This window comes from Pelophylax lessonae (assembly GCF_965119305.1).
Source record: "Pelophylax lessonae genome assembly, chromosome: 1".
Classification (NCBI taxonomy): Eukaryota; Metazoa; Chordata; class Amphibia; order Anura; family Ranidae; genus Pelophylax; species Pelophylax lessonae.
The window spans coordinates 461,385,687-461,406,389 of record NC_138768.1 but is presented as its reverse complement, the minus strand read 5'-3'; the positions used below and the strand labels follow the sequence as shown (position 1 = coordinate 461,406,389).

General features: G+C 44.9%; 1 protein-coding gene across 7 annotated transcripts in view; it reads left to right on the top strand.

The window, feature by feature from the left end:
• The window catches only part of FCHO1 (FCH and mu domain containing endocytic adaptor 1), a 507,107-nt gene that overhangs the window by 302,942 nt on the left and 183,462 nt on the right, over positions 1-20,703 (top strand). For all 7 annotated transcript variants that reach the window (XM_082267054.1, XM_082267048.1, XM_082267051.1 and 4 more), the window contains 2 exons: positions 2,140-2,236; positions 2,386-2,430. In XM_082267054.1, the coding sequence (XP_082123180.1) occupies positions 2,140-2,236; positions 2,386-2,430 (142 nt within the window). The remainder of the gene's footprint in view (positions 1-2,139; positions 2,237-2,385; positions 2,431-20,703) is intronic.

Below are 20,703 nucleotides of genomic sequence, written 5' to 3'. Positions count from 1 at the left end.
CACGTGTACCATGACGGCTGGGTCTTCCCCAGCCCCACCCAATAATCTGTCCACCAGATCCGTGATGCGCTGAACCCGGTAACAGACGGTTCGACACTTGTTTTTTTTTTTACAGATTGCCCTCTCTGCTCTTCTAATAATTGAGTCCCCTACCACCAGAACCTGTATTTCCTTTCCCTTGCTCCCGCCCTCACTCAAGGAGTTCTTCCCCTGGCAGCTAGGGGCGTTGCTTCGCTCTAGCAATGCTGGTCCCTGACTGGTTTCCCCAACATCATGCAACAGGGCGTATTTATTGGGATGCTCCAGCCTAGGACCAGCCTCCTTGCCTTGTTCCCTTCTACCCTTACTAACTGTCACCCAACTACTCTGCTCTGATGCTTGTACCCTTGTATCTCCACCCTCCTCTGTGCAGGCCCCTGCCTGCACTTGATGGGTACGTTTCCAGCTCTCCTTCAGTATGGAGATTCTTCTCAGTGTTGCCAGTTGCTTCCCTAGATTCAGAACCTGAGCTTCCAGGTTAGCAACTTACTTACATTTTATGCAGCTGTATTCGCCCTCGATCGCATGATCGAGAAACGTATACATGCCACAAGATGTGCACCAAGTCACATCTCCACACCCGCTGGGCATTGAACCCACTATCTACTCTAATGGGGGTTCATAAATTTAAGTCTGTCCTGTGTAGCTGTTTTTTGGCTTCCTAACTTTACTTTCTCACACTCAAGCACTCGGCGACACTCAGGTACTCGCTGACACTCAGGTACTCAGACTCAGGCACTCGCGACAATCAGGCTCTCGCGACGCTCAGGCACTCGCTGGCGCTCAGTTACTCGCTAACGCTCAGGTACTCGCTGACACTCAGGTACTCGTGACCCTCGGGCACTCGCTGACACTCATTTACTCGCTTACACTCAGGTACTACTCTACACCCTCAGTCAGTCTTCAATCACAGTCACAGTCTTTACTTACCAAGTATGTATTACTGTGCTCCTGTAACCCGCGCGGTGCTTGTCAGCGATTCCTTCCTCAGTCGGTCAGTCTTCTACACTGCTCCCGCCTCCGTCCTCTTTCACTTCCTGGTCTCGCCTCGACTGCTCTTCCAGACAGCCAGCTAGTGGGGTATGCTGTTGGTCTCTCCCGACTCCTCAGCTCCCGGTCCCTTGCTTTCTCTCTCACAGTTGTGCCGTTCGCTCTTCACCCTGGATCCTCCCCCGCAGCCTCCCTGATTAGAACAGAGCAGATCAGCTCTCAGTTCACTGTGTAGTCCCCCCTGCCTGATCAGCCGTCCAGCCGCCCTCCACTCGCAGTGCCCCTAGCCTCTCTCCTCCTATCAGTGAGTCCGTCCTTCGGCTGCCCCTACCGCTGGACTGTCCCGGTCTACGTCTTAGTCACACTACCCCCTCAGCGGTTTCCCTGCACACGGCTTCTGTTCACGTGTGTCCCTCGGTGTCTCCCGCTGCAGCTCCCTGCTTGCCTGCTCTCTCACTGCTCACTGCTCCTCCTCCAACACGCTGCTCTGGTTGCAGTCCACATCTAGTATGCCTTCAAATTGTAATGTAATATTCAAATTTTCTGAGATACTGAATTTTGGGTTTTCGCTAGCAGAAATGCTTTTAAATATATCACTGTGTGTAATGCATCTATATAAAATATGAGTTTGTTTTTGATTTGAATTACTGAAAAAGATAAACTTTTTGATGATATTCTAATTTTATGAGATGCACCTGTAATGTGTGGGGGTTTTATGTAATCTTCAGGCCTAAAATGTTTTAAACATTTGCAAAAATGGCTCTGGCAGCAAAAAAGGTTAATGTACAGCTTTCGAACAGTCGAAACAAGTACCAAGTTTAGTTTATGGGATGCACAAGCCTCATAGACTAAACCAAAATTTACATTACCTTCCCTGACAGAGCCAAATCCCAAAGTCTTAAAAACCATAATTTGACTCGGAGAGAAAGGAAGCTGGCGTTTTCAGAATGAAGTGGGGAATGGCAGCCTACCAGCAAAAACAGTTGAGATCATTTAGTGTTCATTAGAACCTACAAGGATCTTTTGGTTGGCTTGGTCTTTTCTCAAGCGGTAGTTATTTAAAACTAGTATGGTTACTCTTTTCTATGTGTTATTTCTATGTTTCCTTAGGTTCAAGAAGAGTTTAAGCACAACATGGAAAATGTAGCCATAGACAAGCTGATCAGGAAGTTTGCAGAAAGCAATGGAACAGGCACAGAGCGTCCTGGTGAGAAAACTCTGCTTACCGTGGCAGTGTAAAATGCAGAACTAAGCATTGTCTGAAAGTTTGCAAAATGGATGTAAGTGATACTTGACAGTCTGTCCATATCTTATGTCCATATCTTAGTCTTTTTCCTTTCTTTGATTTAATTTCAGAGGCTGTGGAGTTTGAAGGCTTCCGTTTTCCCACATCTTTAGAAGGTATGTGAAAGTTCAAAATATGTAAGCAACAAATAATATTGCAAACACTGGAGGTATTTAGTTTTGATAATAAAGGAAATAAGATGGACACATGATAGTTAAAGGCAAAGCCACCATGGTTTTTTATTTTAGTTTTACTGAAACAAGATATAATCTATTTTACTCTAAAAACACACTTTATCGTTCTGTGAAAGATGCAGTCTCGGATCTTCATATCAGTGGGGTTATACTGCCCCCTACAGGAGTAGGACACTAGGCAGAAAAAAATTCTGGCTATGCCTATGGTCACTCCCATGGGGTATACCCTGCTATTGGATGTCATTTTTAATCTGCCTAGTCAGAAGTAAGGACCTAGTTCCTTGCTGGGATCTCTGGTCCTGGCAAAAAAAAAAAAAATTTCTAGATAGTTTTTTCTAGTTAGCTTTTTCCCGGATTTGTTTCCTGTGAGATCTACAAGCAACTAAGCCGGATCTGGGCGACGAGCTGGATATTTAGATCCAGTGGTCACCCCAGCCGGCCAGCTCACGCGCGAAGACCCCAGCTTCCTGCTAGGTCGGCCGCGACATAGTCCCACCGGACGGGGACTGGCCCCACAAGTTAAACGTCTCACCAGGCCGCATACGACCGGGTCTAGGCCCGAGTCGCAGCGGTCCTATTGGCCGTCAGCCCCCCCCCACTTCAGCGAAGAGGGGTTCTGTGCCGTCTGGATCCCAGCTATCCATAGATGCAATTCAGCGGTCCTGGACTCCTTTGTGTCCCTGGTTTTTAAATCACTTGCTGACCGCCTAACGACTATTTACTGCGGCACTCAGCCGCTTACAGGCAAAGTGACGTAGGGGTACGTCGCTCGCCCAGGAGCCTGTAGGGGGCGAGCGCGCACCGCCGGGGGCAAGCTCCCGCCCCCGCTCGTTCCCTGTAGGGCCAGCGAGTGTGACTGGCGGCTCCGATGGCTGCCGGCCACTCGCAATCTCCCGCAGGAGAGGGAGAAAGACAGAAGGCTGATGTAAACACAGCCGTCTGTCATTCTCACTAAAGTAATTACAGAGGCTATGCGATCCTGCTATGTAGGATTGTATGTCTCTGTGATTACATCACAAGCCACGCCCCCCCCCCCCCCCCCACAGTTAGAATCATGCCCCTAGGGACATACTTAACCCCTTGATCACCAGTAAAGTTAACCTCTTACCTGCCAGTGTCATTTTTACAGTAACAGTGCATATTTATAGCACTGATTACTGTAGTAATGTCACTGGTACCCCCAAAAGTGTCAAAAATGTCAGTCAGGGGTCCGATCTGTCCACCGCAAAGTCGCAGTCCCGCAAAAAAAATCGCAGATCGCCACCTTTACTAGTTAAAAAAAAAAAACAATAAAAATGACATATATCTTTCCTGTAGTTAGTAAACGCAATAACTTTTGCGCAAACCAATCAAAATACACTTTATTGCGATTTTCTGTTACCAAAAATATGTAGCAGAAAACAAATTGGCCTAAAATGTTAAAAAATTTAGATTTTTTAAAAAAAAATTTTTTGAGAATTTCATATTAAAAAAATGTGAAAAATATTGTTATTTTTTCAAAATTGTCGCTCTTTTTTTGTTTATAGCGCAAAAAATAAAAATCGCACAGGTGATCAAATACCACCAAAAAAAGCTCTGTTTGTGGGGAAAAAAGGATGACAATTTTAATTTGGGTACATCATCGCACGACCGCGCAATTGTCCGTTAAAGTCACGCAGTGCCGAATCGCAAAATAGGGCCTGGTCTTTGAGCAGCCAAATCCTCCAGGGCTTAAGTGGTTAAAGGACGAGGTGCCCAAAAAAAACCCTTCACCTACAGTGCCTTGCGAAAGTATTCGGCCCCTTGAACTTTTCTACCTTTTGCCACATTTCAGGCTTCAAACATAAAGATATAAAACTGTAATTTTTTGTGAAGAATCAACAACAAGTGGGACACAATCATGAAGTGGAACGAAATTTATTGGATATTTCAAACTTTTTTAACAAATAAACAACTGAAAAATTGGGCGTGCAAAATTATTCAGCCCCTTTACTTTCAGTGCAGCAAACTCTCTCCAGAAGTTCAGTGAGGATCTCTGAATGATACAATGTTGACCTAAATGACTAATGATGATAAATAGAATCCACCTGTGTGTAATCAAGTCTCCGTATAAATACACCTGCACTGTGATAGTCTCAGAGGTCCGTTTAAAGCGCAGAGAGCATCATGAAGAACAAGGAACACACCAGGCAGGTCCGAGATACTGTTGTGGAGAAGTTTAAAGCCGGATTTGGAAAAAAAAGATTTCCCAAGCTTTAAACATCCCAAGGAGCACTGTGCAAGCGATAATATTGAAAAGGAAGGAATATCAGACCACTGCAAATCTATGAAGACCTGGCCGTCCCTCTAAACTTTCAGCTCATATAAGGAGAAGACTGATCAGAGATGCAGCCAAGAGGCCCATGATCACTCTGGATGAACTGCAGAGATCTAAAGCTGAGGTGGGAGACTCTGTCCATAGGACAACAATCAGTCGTATACTGCACAAATCTGGCCTTTATGGAAGAGTGGCAAGAAGAAAGCCATTTCTTAAAGATATCCATAAAAAGTGTTGTTTAAAGTTTGCCACAAGCCACCTGGGAGACACACCAAACGTGGAAGAAGGTGCTCTGGTCAGATGAAACCAAAATCTAACTTTTTGGCAACAATGCAAAACATTATGTTTGGCGTAAAAGCAACACAGCTCATCACCCTGAACACACCATCCCCACTGTCAAACATGGTTGTGGCAGCATCATGGTTTGGGCCTGCTTTTCTTCAGCAGGGACAGGGAAGATGGTTAAAATTGATGGGAAGATGGATGGAGCCAAATACAGGACCATTCTGGAAGAAAACCTGATGACTGGGACGGAGATTTGTCTTCCAACAAGACAATGATCCAAAACACAAAGCAAAATCTACAATGGAATGGTTCACAAATAAACATATCCAGGTGTTAGAATGGCCAAGTCAAAGTCCAGACCTGAATCCAATCGAGAATCTGTGGAAACAACTGAAAACTGCTGTTCACAAACGTTCTCCATCCAACCTCACTGAGCTCGAGCTGTTTTGCAAGAAGGAATGGGCAAAAATGTCAGTCTCTCGATGTGCAAAACTGATAGAGGCGTACCCCAAGCGACTTACATCTGTAATTGCATCAAAAGGTGGCGCTACAAAGTATTAACTTAAGGGGGCTGAATAATTTTGCACGCCCAATTTTTCAATTTTTTATTTGTCAAAAAAGTTTGAAATATCCAATAAATTTCGTTCCACTTCATGATTGAGTCCCACTTGTTGTTGATTCTTCACAAAAAATTACAGTTTTATATCTTTATGTTTGAAGCCTGAAATGTGGCAAAAGGTTGAAAAGTTCAAGGGGACCGAATACTTTCGCAAGGCACTGTACCCCTGCCTCATCTGATGTGTTAGATTCTGAATTGGATTCTGCCACCGCAGACGCAGGTCCACCTGCTGGGCCCACTACCTTGCGCCCTGTCTTCTCTGATAGTGAGGATGACATCTCTACCTCCGCCACCACGCAAGAAAAGGTGCTGGTGGACGCACTGGTTGTATCTGTGCGTGAGACCCTAAAAATGGAGGACGCAGCTGCGACTGCGAATGAGGCGCAGGTTACGTTTGGCACTCACAAGCCATCCAGAGGGGCAAAGGTTTTTCCCTTTCCCGTGTATTTTGGCAACATGCTCAAAAAAGAATGGGACCGCCCAAAGTGTTCCCCTGGAGTTCCTAAGCAGATTGCTAGACGCTGCCCCTTTGAGGAGTCCCTTATAAAGAAGTGGACTGTGCCATCTACGGTGGACCCTCCGCTCTCGAGACTGAATAAACCTACCATGATCCCAGTGGAGGATTCCCCATCCTTTGAGGATCCGGCGGATAGAAAGGTGGAGTCTGTGGCCCACAATATGTACTCCCTGGCGGGGTCTGCACTCAGGCTTGTGTTTACGTTTGCACTTGTCTCGCAAACCTTGACTGAATGGGCTAAGTTGCTATGTTGGGACCTGGAGGGGAAACAACTTCCTCCTGTCTTTGCGGAGCTGTTGGACCAGTTGGTGCAGGGGCTGCAATTTGTTTGTAATGCCCCGCTGGATGCTGCACCCATTTTGGGACGACTGTTCGTTTCGGCAGTGGTCCTCCAGGGGAAAACTTTGGCTAAAGTGCTGGTCTGCGGATCAGACCTCAAAGGCCTTGACTGATCAGCCTTTTCAAGGAGATCACCTGTTTGGGGTTACCCTGGATGACATTATCAAAGGTCTCACAGGGGGTAAGAGTACTTTTCTCTCACAGGCTAACAAGAGTAAGGACCCGCGTCGCAGACAGGGCTCCTCCTTTTCAGCACATACAACGTTTTTCCGTCACTCCGTGTCAGTCGATAAGCCAAAGTCCTTCAAGGCCCCCTTGGGTGGTTCCAAGTGACCCTAGTCTGGCAAACAAAAATCAAGTTTGTCAGGACATGAGAACAAGGCCCCTTTGGCCTGAAGGTGTGCCCGGACCTGGGGTGGGGGGACGTATTTGCCGGTTTCCGGACCTGTGGCTTTCCTGTATACAAGACAAATGGGTTCATGAGGTCATATGGTCCGGGTACAAGATCGAGTTTAGATCCGTTCCACTTGTAAGGTTCTTCCCTTCCAATGGGAGATTGTCCCTGGATCGCTTGCAGGCTCTATTTGGGGCGGTACAATGCCAGGTACAACAGGGAGTAATAGTTCCGGTTCCGTGTGTGGAAAGTTTTCAGGGCTTTTGTTCAAACCTGTTTACGGTCCCCAGGAAGGAAAGCAAGGTGCGTCCAATCCTGGATCTGAAGGCACTGAATTGCTTTGTGTGAGTTCAAAAATGCAAGATGGAATCCATTTGCACGGTGGTGGCTTCCCTACGTACCTTCACATCCCAATATGTGCAGGATATCAAAGGTTTCTGCACTTTGCCGTAGGAGAGGATCAGTTTGTGGCGTTACCCTTTGGTCTCGCCTCTGCTCCTCGGGTCTTCACAAAGGTGTTGGCTCCGGTCCTGGCGCTGTTAAGACAGCAGGGAATATCTGTCCTGGGTTACCTGGACAATCTGCGTCTCCCACGGTGCTGGTGACAAGTTTGGAGCTCACCATGAGAACTCTGGAGGAGTTTGGGTGGATTCTGAACCTCCAGAAGTCGTCCCTGTTTCCTTCCATGAGACTGGACTATCTGGGTCTGACTTTGGACTTGTCTGCAGCCAGGATATTTCTTCTTCCGGAAAGACTGCAAAAACTACAGACTGCGATTCAGCTGTTGCTGTTCAGCAAATGGTTGCCCCTTCGGACCTGTATGAAATTCTCAAATGGAACAAAAATCCAACTTCCCTGGACAATCAGATCCAGCTGAGCCAGGTGATCAGGGAGTCCCTGGTCTGGTGGCTTTGGTCCCCGATCCTTAAACAAGGGAAATCTTTCCTTCCTATATATTGGACAATTGTCACCACGGATGCTAGTCCGGTTGAGGAGGGGTTCTCGGTAGGTTCTCTGCTCAAGGAGTCTGGTCCCTGGAAGAATCCAGGCTACCGATAAATCTACTGGAGCTGAGAGCGATCCGGCTTTGTCTAGTCCACTGGACCGAGTACCTTCGGGGTTGTCCAGTGCGTGTTCAATCGTACAATGCTACGGCCGTGGCTTAGGTCAATCACCAAGGGGGCACCAAAGTGTCCTTACGGCCTTGGAAGTGGCCGGCATCCTCCAATTGGCGGAACGCTTTGTTTCAGCTCTCTCCGCTGTTCACATTACAGGAGTGGAAAATTGGAAGGCGGATTTCCTCAGTCGACAGACCTTGGATCGAGGGGGGAATGGTCTCTCCCTCCGGAGGTGTTCCAGCAGTTGTGCCTTCATTGGGGCACTCCAGATGTAGATCTGTTGGTGTCTCAGATCAACGGAAAATTGCAAAGGTTTGTGGCCTGCTCCCGAGACCCTCTGGCAGACGCCATGAACGCGCTGGTGGCCCAGTGGGGTCAGTATCAGCTGATATATGCCTTTCCTCCTCTCAAGTTGCTGCCAAGACTTCTTCGCAAGATCGAGGAGGATAGGAATTCCGGTCATTCTTGTGGCTCCGGACTGGTCTCGCCGAGCTTGGTACGCCTACCTGGCCAGGCTAGTCGCAGATGATCGGGAGGATCTACTGTCTCAAGGGCCAGTCTTCATCCTGCTTTACGGTCGCTGGCTTTGATGGTTTGGCTGTTGAAAGCCAGGTGCTGAAGGACAGGTTTGTCTGCTTCAGTGATTACTACTCTGCTTAAAGCGAGGAAAGCGACTTCTAGGAAGATCTATTCTCGTACGTGGAAGTCGTATATTGCATGGTGTGAGTCTCTTGGGGTTACTCAGTGGCTCGGATCTTGGCTTTCCTTCAATGGGGAGTTGATCAAAAGTTAGCCTTGAGTACTATCAAGGACCAGGTTTCGGCCTTGGCAATTTTCTTCCAAAGGCCACTAGCTGCCCATTCCCTGGTGTGTAGCTTTTTCCAGGGGGTGCGACACTTGGCACCTCCGGTGCAACCTCCGTTACTACCTTGGGACCTTAATTTGGTGCTGTCGGTTATTCAGAAACCTCCTTTTGAAAGTATTCGGGACATTCCTCTGCTTACCTTATCACAGAAGGTGGCCTTCTTGGTGGCTGTTACTTCTGCGCACAGGGTGTCGGAACTGGCTGCGTTGTCCTGTCGTTCTCCCTATCTGGTGGTTCACAGGGATAAAATGGTACTTCGTCCGGATCCGTCCTTCCTTCCGAAGGTGGTTTCCAGTTTTCACTTGACAACGTGTTACCCTCTTTGTGTCCTAAGCCTAAACATCCTAAGGAAATTGCTCTACATACTTTGGATGTGGTTCAGGCACTCAGGGGGGACTTGGGGACTACTGAGTCTTTTCGACAGTCAGATTCGCTCTTTGTACTCACGGATGGCCCATGGAAAGGGCTGCTTGCGTCTGCTGCGACTATTTCCAGATGGGTCAGACAGACAGTTGTGCAGGCTTATTCAATTAAGGGTCAGGTTCCACCTTTCCCTGTTAAGGCGCATTCTACTCAGGCGCTTAGTGTTTCCTGGGCTTTTCGCCATCAGGCATCTGTGCTTTAGGTTTGCAAGGCGGCTACCAGGTCGTCTGTCCACACTTTCACTAAGTTTTACAAGGTGGATGTGCTGGCATCTGCAGATGCCTCTTTTGGCTGCAAAGATCAGAGACTGCGTCCGTCAATGAACATCAGGGTAAAGGATTTTACGGTAAGACAAAAATCCAATTATTAAATATCCAAACAAAAAACTTAAGTCCGGTGCTGATGCAGACATTTCATTAGATGAGTTTCTATTCACTCTGTGCTGGTATGTATGCAGTAAGTAAAACTTTCTGTAGTGGAACAGCTGGAAAAAGTATCTCATTAATCCGTCTTCCTCAAACACAGCTGGGCAGCGGATAGGAGGGGGGGGGGGGGGTGTAAGCAACTGGTGCGGGAACCCTTCCTGGTTCCGGTTACCGCCCCCCCCCCCGCGTCATCACGTTCATGCTGCCGGTCCTCCCTCCAGTGACTATGCGCTTCCGCTGCCTGATTGGTTGTCATCTCTCGGCTGCTGCTGCTGCTGGCCAGTGACAGTCTCATGGCAAACCGCAGACGTGGAAGGACACCTACCAGTCCTATAGACGCTTACACCAATGAAAATATATGTCAATAAGATTATTAAGCATCTGCTCCACTGAGTGGCGCCTTTCCGTTAACTCTTTTCTGCCTGTTCGTGGGACTGTGGCTTCGGCCTAAGAGTAGTAAGCGCTGCATTTTGGGCATCTGACTGTGCCATCCATATCAGTCCAGCTGCACCTCCATCATGACTGCCTGAACTAATGTTTTATCCCCAAGCAGGAGCGGCGATTAATCTTTTTTCTCCAGTTACAGTATATTGGTCAAATTAGCTAAAGTTAGTGTGTTCACAGTGTTACAGCAATGACAGGGAAATGCAGCTTTAAAAATGTTTGGCTTCATGATGAAAAAGTATGAGAGGTGGCTGGAGAAAGATCAGGACCCGGAACGTGCTAAATGTACAGTGTGTCGTAAAACGTTTGACATTTTGAACATGGGAGAGGCAGCGCTGCCTAGCCACACTAAAGGTGCAAAGCAGCTGTGTGCTCGACAGCTTGCAATCCGATCGCTGGCTTTTTCACCCATGCGCCTGAAGTGACACCGGCTCCCAGCTGCGGCAGCGGTGCTTCCATCTCATCCACTGTAAAACAAGGGACCATTTTGAGTCACGCTGTATCCAGAAACAAAACCCTAACTGCAGAGGTACTGTACACTACAAAGCTTGTCATTTATTTTTGTAAAAATATGCTGGGTGTGACATGGATTTTCTTCTTATTTAACATGTATACATAGACATTTCATGAAACTTTAGGTCATGAATATATACGTGAAGTCATGGAAAAGTCATGGAATTTTATTGGTAACAATGTGTATGAACCCTGAACATTGCATTCACATATGCACTTTGCATCTTTTTATAGTATATAGAACACTTTTATATTTATAACACCTACACCTTTATGTGAATATTTATGACACTATACACTGTTTTGATTATGTTAAATTATGTGTTTATTGTGAAGATGGTTGGATGTGTTATACACATTGAAGACTATGATGTTGTTCTTATCCTTTCATTTTGTGTATTAGAATGGAGACAACGAATCTTCCAATTAAGTAGGTGTGTGCCCCTGCCAGCACACATACTTAAACTGGGTTACTTGTTGCATTAGTTGTAGTGAACAAGCACGCTGTTGGTCGTGTGAAACGTGTCTACCACTTCCATTCTGTTGTACTTTGTATCCAGATTTGTACAATAAACTTTTTCTACTATCAAGTAATTGTTTGGTGTGCGGCCGCTTTCTCTTCATGTTTCTGTTTGCAGTGGCGATTCGAGGTCCAGCACCCACGGCTGATTGTGGATATAGATCCACCTAAGCGGTGTACATCTTCTTTTCAGTATTTTCGGCTTTCGCTTATACACCTGCCTGGTGAATGGATATCCCACTTCATACTTTATACATCATGATGTATAATAAAGGTACACAAATGATCAGGTGGACATTTAGACAGCTGAAAGATAATCCCTACAGAGCAAATGCCCATGAAACTTTGAATGATAAAATAGAGGGCAATCTATTAAGCTCCTTTTTCAGAAATTGGAAAAAGCCATGAATAAAGAAATCAGAGCTTATTGGGATTCCAGCACTCTTACTGAATATCTCACATTAAATCCCATACCAAGGGGTTTACGGATAAGAAAATTCCCCACCTTTGAGTTTTATGATGAGGAACTAAAGAAAAAATGGACAGATTTCTTTCAATGTGTTCCTCTACTTTGATGAATAATATCGTTATGTCTAAAACAAAAGAACTTAAAAATTTACAGAGTGAAATTGCAGGTCTTCAGGAGGAGATTAAACCTCTCCAGGACATGGCTGATTTCACAGAATTGGATAAGCAACTCAATGAAAGATTGAATCGTCTTGAGAAAGGTATTATTGAAACTAAAAAAGAAAAAATGTTAAGACACAAATTGGACTATGATACCAATTCGGTCTACATGTGGAAACGGAAGCGTTCTTGGAGCTATCATGCTGGCAAACATGTCAGCTTTTCGGACACTAAGGCAAGCTTCATAGAGCATACTACAGCAGCTTCAGATTTAGGTCAATCAGTTGTGCAGACACCAATTTCTGGTCAACATTGTGGAGTTAGCATATCCCCTTCATCCAAGGGAAATGGAAACAGAAAATTTGCAGTAGACCACACAACCAAAACACAGGAGAACCTGGAGGGGCCACAAACGGAGAGACAGCTGGAGGGAGCAACAGATACCCCTCTTGAATACAACCACACAAGACCAAATTGGTAACTTTATGTTCTCAGTTTATCGGACAGACTTTGACCTCTCATCAGGTTGCTTTATTCTCAAACGGTTTGAACTTTTGTCACAGACACACTTCAATATTTTTGATATGTTAATAGATTCATTAGAAATGTCACTATCAAAATGCACTACTATTTATGTGATGATGATATTAATGTGATAATAAGAGCGATATATCTCCCAGTAATGCAGAAAGTCTATTGCCCAATTTGGGATTTAGTGATCTCTGTGCCCCCAATGATTTGGAAGATCTTTTTTGGGAGGGAAACGACGTCTGTGGTAGTCCTACCACGGACGGAGTTCTACCGATCCAACTAAAGGACATTTCACAGTTTTATCCAATTAATGCTCGATGCAAACAAATGGATACATTCCAAAAATTGGTGGAGAGAGATCTTACCAACCTGGCCGCTCGAGTATCTGTGGGTTTGAATCCCTGGTGCGACAATTTCACCCCTAAAGAAAGAGAGGCTATTAGAAATCTTGAAAATGATCCTTCCATTGTTATTCGTAACTCTGATAAGGGGGGTCTGGTTGTCGTAATGGGAACCGATACCTACAAACAAGAGGCTGAGAGAAAACTTAATGATCAGTACACTTACAAGAAATTAAATTGTGGAGCTGGAGGGAGATAAAGTTCAGTCATATACAAACCACAAAGAATATAAAATTAGATCCTTTTATAATTGTAATACCACATACGTCATATGTATCATAACATGCAAAGTTTGTCATGTGCAATACAGTGGGTACGGAAAGTATTCAGACCCCCTTAAATTTTTCACTCTTTGTTATATTGCAGCCATTTGCTAAAATCATTTAGGTTCATTCTTCTTCCTCATGAATGTACACATAGCACCCCATACTGACAGAAAAACACAGAATTGTTGACATTGTTGCAGATTTATTAAAAAAGAAAAACTGAAATATCACATGGTCCTAAGTATTCAGACCCTTTGCTCAGTATTTAGTAGAAGCCCCCTTTTGATCTAATACAGCCAGGAGTCTTTTTGGGAAAGATGCAACAAGTCTTTCACACCTGGATTTTGGGGATCCTCTGCCATTCCTCCTTGCAGATCCTCTCCAGTTCTGTCAGGTTGGATGGTAAACGTTGGTGCACATCCATTTTTAGGTCTCTCCAGAGATGCTCAATTGGGTTTAAGTCAGGGCTCTGGCTGGGCCATTCAAGAACAGTCACGGAGTTGTTGTGAAGCCACTCCTTCATTATTTTAGCTGTGTGCTTAGGGTCATTGTCTTGTTGGAAGGTAAACCTTCGGCCCAGTCTGAGGTCCAGAGCACTCTGGAGAAGGTTTTTGTCCAGGATATCCCTGTACTGGGCCGCATTCATCTTTCCCTCGATTGCAACCAGTCGTCCTGTCCCTGCAGCTGAAAAACACCCCCACAGCATGATGCTGCCACCACCATGCTTCATTGTTGGGACTGTATTGGACAGGTGATGAGCAGTGCCTGGTTTTCTGTACACATACCTCTTAGAATTAAGGCCAAAAAGTTATATTTTGGTCTCATCAGACCAGAGAATCTTATTTCTCACCATCTTGGAGTCCTTCAGGTGTTTTTTAGCAAACTCCATGCGGGCTTTCATGTGTCTTACACTGAGGAGAGGCTTCCGTCGGGTCACTCTGCCATAAAGCCCCGACTGGTGGAGGGCTGCAGTGATGGTTGACTTTATACAACTTTCTCCCATCTCCTGACTGCATCTCTGGAGCTCAGCCACAGTGATCTTTGGGTTCTTCTTTACCTCTCTCACCAAGGCTCTTCTCCCCCAATAGCTCAGTTTGGCCGGACGGCCAGCTCTAGGAAGGGTTCTGGTCGTCCCAAACGTCTTCCATTTGAGGATTATGGAGGCCACTGTGCTCTTAGGTGCAGCAAAAATCTTTTTGTAACCTTGGCCAGATCTGTGCCTTGCCACAATTCTGTCTCTGAGCTCTTCAGGCAGTTCCTTTGACCTCATGATTCTCATTTGCTCTGACATGCATTGTTATCTGGAAGGTCTTATATAGACAGGTGTGTGTCTTTCCTAATCAAGTCCAATCAGTATAATCAAACACAGCTGGACTCAAATAAAGGTGTAGAACCATCTCAAGGATGATCAGAAGAAATGGAAAGCACCTGAGTTAAATATATGAGTGTCACAGCAAAGGGTCTGAATACTTAGGACCATGTGATATTTCAGTTTTTCTTTTTTAATAAATCTGCAACAATGTCAACAATTCTGTGTTTTTCTGTCAGTATGGGGTGCTATGTGTACATTAATGAGGAAGAAGAATGAACCTAAATGATTTTAGCAAATGGCTGCAATATAACAAAGAGTGGAAAATGTAAGGGGGTCTGAATACTTTCCGTACCCACTGTATGTAGGATGCACTATCAGACATTTGAGAGACCGGTTCTATGAACATTTATTTAGTATTTTAAAAAAAACGATCCACAAATGTAGCCTGACATTTCAGTGACTATCATGGGGGTGATAAATCTGCTGTGGGTGTACAAATTTTAGAAAAAAAACATCCACCAAAAAGAGGAGGAGATGTATTTAAAATTATTGTGCAAACGAGAAGTGTTTTGGATCTTTTTCTTTAATACCAGGATTCCCTATGGTTTGAACTATGAATAGGACCTCACACACTATTATGAATGAATAGATAGTTATTAGTGTCTGATCCCATTCTTTATGGTTTTCCTGTCCGTATAGATTAGTTTGACTTTATTGATTTTTTTTTCTAGTTGGGTCGCCAGATATAGATACTTGGACACTTTCTTTTCCTCAGTATCTATAGATTTGCTATCTCCCTATTTTTTAGTCACGATTTGTTTTGTATCTCCCACACACCATACAATGTTTAGATTGGTCTTACGACCATTCATTCAATACTGTATGTTTAAAGAAAACTTGTATTGACTATGCAATACTATCTAAAATTGTCATAATGTGTGGGTAAAATTGGAATTGAACTACTTGCCTACGGTGCACTTTCACCCCCTTCCCATCCAGGCCAATTTTCAGCTTTCAGCGCTCTCACACTTTGAATGACAATTGCGAGGTCATGCTATACTATACCCATATGAAATTTTTATCATTTTTTTCACACAAATAGAGCTTTTTTTTGGTGGTATTTAATCACCTCTGGGTTTTTTATTTCTTACAAAAAAAAAAAGAAAAACGACAGAAAATTTTGAAAAAAAAAAGTTCTTCTTATTTTCTGCGAGTACATTTTGAAAATAAATAAATTTTTCTCCTTCACTGATGTGCGCTGATGAGGCGGCACTGATAGGCGGCACTGATGAGGTGGCACTTATGGGCACTGATGAGGTGGCACTTATGGGCACTGATGAGGTGGCACTGATGAGGAGGTACTAATATGCCGCACTGATGAGCACTGATAGGCGGCACTGATGAGCACTGAGGTGGCACTGCTGGGCACTGAGAGGTGGCACTGCTGGGCACTGAGAGGTGGCACTGCTGGGCACTGAGAGGTGGCAATGCTGGACACTGAGAGGCGGCACTGATGGACACGGACGGGTGGCACTGATGGACACTGACGGGTGGCACTGATGGACACTGACGGGTGGCACTGATGGACACTGACGGGTGGCACTGATGGGAGGCACTGATGAGCAGCACCATCAGTGCCCACAGTGCTGCCAGTCAGTGCTCATCAGTGCCTAGATGAGCAGGCACTGATGGGCACTGACTGGCAGCACTATGGGCACTGATTGTGGGCACTGATGGAGGGCACTGTGGGCACATTTTATTTTATTTACCTTTGTTGTAATCAGGGCACTGGTGATCAGTGCCCTGATTACATTTTTCTTTGTCCCCGAACGGCTGCTCGGCTCTCTCCTTCATCACACTGCAGTCTCTGTGTGAGGAAGGAGCGCTGGTGATGAGAGATGATCTCATATGTTTACATATGAAATCATCTCTCATTGCATGGGCCGATAACGTGGTAAATGGCCGCTGTGATTGGCCATTTACCACGATCTGTGATTGGCTGTGTCCAAGGGACACGGCCGACACAGATTTTCCCCGATGCGCACTCGCGGGAGCGAGCGGGGAGCCTGTCTCTGGGAGGCCGTTTAAAGACGGCCTCCCGGAAATGTGAGTCCGCGCTGTAGCCGTACTTCGGCTATAGCGCGGATATGAAGAAGTTAACAAAAGTAACACGGATAATATACAGTCAGGTCCATAAATATTGGGACATCGACATAATTCTAATCTTTTTGGCTCTATACACCACCCCAATGGATTTGAAATGAAACAAACAAGATGTGCTTTAACTGCAGACTTTCAGCTTTATTTTGAGGGTATTTACATCCAAATCAGGTGAACGGTGTAGGAATTACAACAGTTTGTATATGTGCCTCCCACTTTTTAAGGGACCAAAAGTAATGGGACAGATTAACAATCATAAATCAAACTTTCACTTTTTTAATACTTGGTTGGTTGCAAATCCTTTGCAGTCAATAACAGCCTGAAGTCTGGAACGCATAGACATCACCCGACGCTGGTTTCCATCCCTGGTGATGCTCTGACAGGCCTCTACTGCAACTGTCTTCAGTTCCTGCTTGTTCTGGGGGCATTTTCCCTTCAGTTTTGTCTTCAGAAAGTGAAATGCATGCTCAATCAGATTCAGGTCAGATTCACATGGCCATTGCATAACATTCCACTTCTTTCTCTTAAAAAACTCTTTGGTTGCTTTCGCAGTATTCTTCGGGTCATTGTCCATCTGCACTGTGAACCGCTGTCCATTGAGTTCTGAAGCATTTGGCTGAATATGAGCAGATAATATTAAGGATGTAACGATATTACCGCTATCGCGGTATCGCGGTTGTTACCATGGCCCGATATCGTCGTGGTGGGTGCACAGTTGCAGGCGGCAGAGCGGCCGCTCGTCTCGGAGTATTCTGACAGGTCTGTCTCGTCGGCTCCTGCTGTCTGTCACGGTCACTCCCCTCTATGCTGCACTGCTACTGGCCGAGCCGAGGCGAGCGGCTGCCAGTTGGTTTGGAGCAGTGTGGGTGGGCGGGCTTGTGGGGCGGAGGCGGAGCCAGCGCACGCACGAGAGCGGCGGAGTCGGACTCGGCGGAGCAGCTTCCTTCCAGGCAGGCCAGGCACCACAGCATGACAGCACGGCAAGAGCAATACAGTCAGCACTGGATATTGTTTATGATTCAGGAGTAAGTAACATATCAGTACAGAGCTCTACTCGCAGTACAGTTCTCTTCCCTCCCACTACAAAGCCTCCCCCCAGTACAGAGCTCTTCCCTCAGCTTGCCCCCCCCCCCCACTAGAAAGCACTTCTCTCAACGTATACCCTCTTAAAAGCTCTTTCTACATTCCGAACCCCCCCCCCACCCCCCACCCATGTATGGAGCTCCTTCCCCAAACCTCCCCCTAGTACAGAGCTCTGCCAGGCGATTGGGCTGTGCTGCCATGCTGCAGGGCAGGAACTTCTCTATGTGGGCCAAGGAGAGGCATGCTGTCACTTGTAAACACAAAAGGCAGCACAGGCAGACAGCTTCTGTGTTTACAACAAGTGACAATGGTGAGCACAGGGCCAGTGTCAGAGGGGGCAGCATTGAGTACCACTGACTTCCAGCACAAAACAAGGCCTACTGACAGGAATGAAACTGCAGTCTCCCCTGTCAGTGAGGCTCAAGGAGAAGGGAGCAGGTGAAGTGCTCAGCTTGCTCCACCCCCTACCCTACATAGGGATTCTGCCCTCAAGGCACATGCCCCTTTTGCCACCAGTAAAAAAGTAACTAAAAAATAAATGCCCCTTCTGATCCCATTCCTGATTCCCCTTCCCCAAACTGCTGGTCTACTGGTGGTCCACTTGATATTCAAGTTTCACCTTGTTCACTATATTTCATAGTTACACAATTGCCTTTAGGCACCAAGTTCTGCATTGTGGAGAGGCATTCTGGAGAGGCAGCAGATATTTCCTTGGAAGGCCACAGAGGTTCAGAATGGCAGGGGAACAGTCAGTTCTTGCATATGCTTTGTTACCTATACAGTAAAATAAACCTGTTAAAGTAGTGTTGACTGGCAAAAGCAGAATAAATGTCGGTATTTTTTCGCTATTATCATTACAAACACTATCGTGAGCTATTTAACAATACCGTGAGCTTTTCCACAATATCGCAATAAATATCGTACCGTGAGGTCAATATCAAAATTGTATCGTACCGTGAGATTTTGATATCATTACATCCCTAGATAATATTAACCGAAACACTTCAGAATTCATCCTGTTGCTTTTGTCAGCAGTCACATCATCAATAAATACAAGAGAACCAGTTCTATTGGCAGCCATACATGCCCACGCCATGACACTAAGACCACCATGCCTCACTGATGAGGTGGTATGCTTAGGATCATGAGCAGTTCCTTTCCTTCTCCATACTCTTCTCTTCCCATCACTTTGGTCCAAGTTGATCTTGGTCTCATCTGTCCATAGGATGTTGTTCCAGAACTGTGAAGGGTTTTTTAGATGTTGTTTGGCAAACTCTAATCTGGCCTTCCTGTTTTTGAGGCACACCAATGGTTTACATCTTGTGGTGAACCCTCTGTATTCACTCTGGTGAAGTCTTCTCTTGATTGTTGACTTTGTCACACATACACCTACCTCCTGAAGAGTGTTCTTGATCTGGCCAACTGTTGTGAAGGGTGTTTTCTTCACCAGGGAAAGAATTCTTCGGTCATCCACCACAGTGGTTTTCCGTGGTCTTCCGGGTCTTTGGTGTTGCTGAGCTCACCGGTGCGTTCTTTCTTTTTAAGGATGTTCCAAACAGTTGATTGGGCCACACCTAATGTTTTTGCTATCTCTCTGATGGGTTTGTTTTGTTTTTTCAGTCTAATGATGGCTTGCTTCACTGATAGTGACAGCTCTTTGGATCTCATATTGAGAGTTGACAGCGACAGATTCCAAATGCAAATAGCACACTTGAAATTAACTCTAGACCTTTTATCTGCTCCTTGTAAATGGGATAATGAGGAAATAACACACCTGGGCGTGGAACAGCTGAGCAGCCAATTGTCCCATTACTTTTGGCCCCTTAAAAAGTGGGAGGCACATATACAAACTGTTGTAATTCGTACTTCTTTCACCTGATTTGGATGTAAATACCCTCAAATGAAAGCTGAAAGTCTGCAGTTAAAGCACATCTTGTTTGTTTCATTTCAAATCCATTGTGGTGGTGTATAGTGCCCAAAAAATTAGAATTGTGTCGATGTCCCAATATTTATGGACCTGACTGTATCTGTTTTTCTTCTATTAGTTGATTTTGGTTTTATTAGATCAGGGTTTGGAAGCAATGTTGTATTTCACACAGCATGGTTTCGTATGCACTATTTGTTTAATTTCAACTGCTATATTGTTTCATTATCTATTTTCCTTATGTAGATGATAGTGTTTTTTTAACACTTATAACCACACTTCATTATATATATATATATATCTATATATATATATATCTTTACACTAAGATTATCTTCACTAATTCATAATCATATGATTAATATATAGATTTTTTTTGTTATTAACCACTTAAGCCCCAGGAGATTTCACCCCCATTCCGACCAGGGGTTTTTTTGCGATTTTTTTACTGCGTGAATTTAACGGACAATTGCGCGGTCGTGCGACGCTGTACCTAAACGAATTTCACGTCCTTTTTTTCCCACAAACAGAGCTTTCTTTTGGTGGTATTTGATCACCTGTGCGATTTTTTGATCATGCGCTATAAACAAAAAAAGAGCATAAATTTTGCAAAAATAACAATATTTTTCACATTTTTTTATATGAAATTCCCCCCCAAAAAAATGTAAAAATCAAAATTTTTTAAAGTTTTCGGCCAATTTGTTTTATACTACATATGTTTGGTAAAAAAAATCGCAAAAAGCATATTAGGATTGGTTTGTGCAAAAGTTATCGCGTTTTCTAACAAAGGGAAAGATTTTTGTAATTTTGATGTTTTTTTTTTAACGAGTAATGGCACGATCTGTGATTTTTTTTTTTTTTTTTTTTGCGGGACTGCGATATTGCGGCGGACAGATCAGACCCTTGACTGACATTTTTGACACTTTTTGGGCTACCAGTGACATTACTGCAGTAATCAGTGCTAAAAATATGCACTGTTACTGTAAAAATGACACTGGCAGGGAAGGGGTTAACTGTATTGGGGAGGGAGGGGTTAAGTGTGTCCTAGGGGCGTGTTTCTAACTGTAGTGGGACAGGTCTCCTATTGTAAAAACAGAGATCAACGGTTCTACATAGTAGAACCGTCTGATCTC